At 61.9% G+C, this 1,757-nt stretch overlaps 1 protein-coding gene across 1 annotated transcript in view; it reads right to left on the bottom strand.

Moving 5' to 3' along the window:
* The window catches only part of CCER1 (coiled-coil glutamate rich protein 1), a 3,474-nt gene extending 2,562 nt beyond the window's left edge, over positions 1–912 (bottom strand). Inside the window, exon 1 of the mRNA XM_077772188.1 lies at positions 10–912. Within this exon, the coding sequence (XP_077628314.1) occupies positions 10–449 (440 nt within the window). The 5' untranslated portion in view covers positions 450–912. The remainder of the gene's footprint in view (positions 1–9) is intronic.
* Between the last annotated feature and the right edge of the window lie 845 nt (positions 913–1,757).

Here is a 1,757-nt window from a genome sequence, read left to right as displayed (position 1 = left end):
CGGCGCAGGCCGCGGCCCCTGCGGCCCCAGCGCTTCTTCCTGCCCGGGGGCCTCGCCTGGCCGGGGATCCAGGGCCCGCGCCAGCAGGAGCAGCAGCAGAGGCAGAGCGGGTGCAGCCCGTACGCGCGGATCACTTGCACTCGGCCGGGGGGGCTCCAGAATCCCTCCGGAGGGGGGCGCCAGGGCCCTCCCCAGGGCCCCCAGTTGGAGTACACGTCCCAGTGGGGCCGTCGCGGTGGTTGGAACCAGGGGCCCGGACCGTGCTGTTGCTTCGGGTGTTTCCTGGGGGCCTCATACTGGAACTTAGGAGCAGAGCGGTGGCGCCGCTTGTTTATCGGAGCGCCCCTGCGCCTTCGGTGGCAGGAAGACCAGGTGCCCAGCGGGGCCGGCGAGGCCCAGCCGCCGCCCAGGTTAAGAGGGTCCTCCCTTTTGTCGAGCGTCTGCGTCATCGTGCAGGGAGCTCCGGGAAGCTGTCGAGTTTGGCCAGATGCGCAGATCGGAAGAGCCTCGTTGGCCTGCGCCGCACCACGTGCCGGCTCCTGGGATCACGCCCTTCTCTCCACGAGGACCCCTCTTCTCCGCTTGCTCGCTCGCTCGCTCTTCCTTCGTAATCTCTTGTCCTTGGCACCCACGCCGTCCCGCCCGGTGGGTTGGGCGGGACTGGGGCTGGGTAAGGATGGTGGGGGAGGAAGGTGGTGGTGGGCGCCACGCAGGGAGACCCGCTCCCGGGTCCCACACACACCCGCCTCGGCGGAGGCGCGGGCTGGGAGCCGGGGAGGCAGGGGTTGCGCGTTACCTTGCTGCTCCCTCCCAACCCAGGTGCTTCACCGTCGCAGTCCTGGCGGGACTGAGGGGCCCAGGGCAGAGGCAGCCTTTAAATACCGGCCGGTGGCCACCGCGTCCCTGGTTGCCCGGGGTGATAGCCAATTGGGGTCGAGGCTCTTCTCCTGGCGGAGGAGCGGGATTCCGGGTGGAACGAGGTGCCCAGTGAAGGTTCCAAGCAGGCTTGTGACGCAGGTTTTGAAGGAGAGAAAGAGGGTCCTGGTCTGGGGTGGTGCTCAAGTCCGATTACGTTTGCGGCGGTTGATTTGAAACCTGTGTACCGCCTGGACGTGCGAGCATATGGAAGATGGGCCTTTAGCTGAACCTCTTGGAAGTGGGCCGGAGGGGTAGGGGGGCTTGTACCTTAGAAAACCTGTATCTTATACCTTTGGAGGATAAGGAGATGAAAAGAAAGTGCCTGGAGGGGCGCCTGGGTGGATTAGTCGGTTAAGCGTCCGACTTTCGCTGAGGTCATGATCTCGCGGTTCGTGGGTTCGAGCCCCGCGTCGGGCTCTGTGCTGACTGCCAGCTCAGAGCCTGGAGCCTGTTTCAGTCTGTGACTCCCTCTCTCTCTGACCCTCCCCTGTTCACACTGTCTCTCTCTATCCTAGAAATAAAATAAAAATATCAAAAAAAAAAAAAAGAAAGAAAGAAAGAAAAGAAAGTGCCTGGAGTCTGAAAACTGGACCCCACTCCATACCTGTGCACGCTCTTCTAACTCCTGGGAGTTGTAGTGCTTCATATGGGAAACACGACCACGAACACTTAGTGTCTGTGCTTGCAGCAAGCATGGGCTCGGGGCAGACATAGTCCTTACACCTCCCTTGTGAGGTAGGCACTGTTATCACGTCTTACTGATTAGGAAATTGAGAGGTTACCTTAACCAAGGTCGTGGGGACTGAGAGCTTCGGGGCTGGGGTTTGAACCTACCAGCC

Source organism: Crocuta crocuta, unplaced genomic scaffold (assembly GCF_008692635.1).
Source record: "Crocuta crocuta isolate KB4526 unplaced genomic scaffold, BGI_CrCroc_1.0 scaffold216, whole genome shotgun sequence".
Taxonomy (NCBI): domain Eukaryota; kingdom Metazoa; phylum Chordata; class Mammalia; order Carnivora; family Hyaenidae; genus Crocuta; species Crocuta crocuta.
The sequence above is the reverse complement of the archived record's forward strand: the minus strand, read 5'-3'. Positions and strand labels throughout refer to the sequence as shown.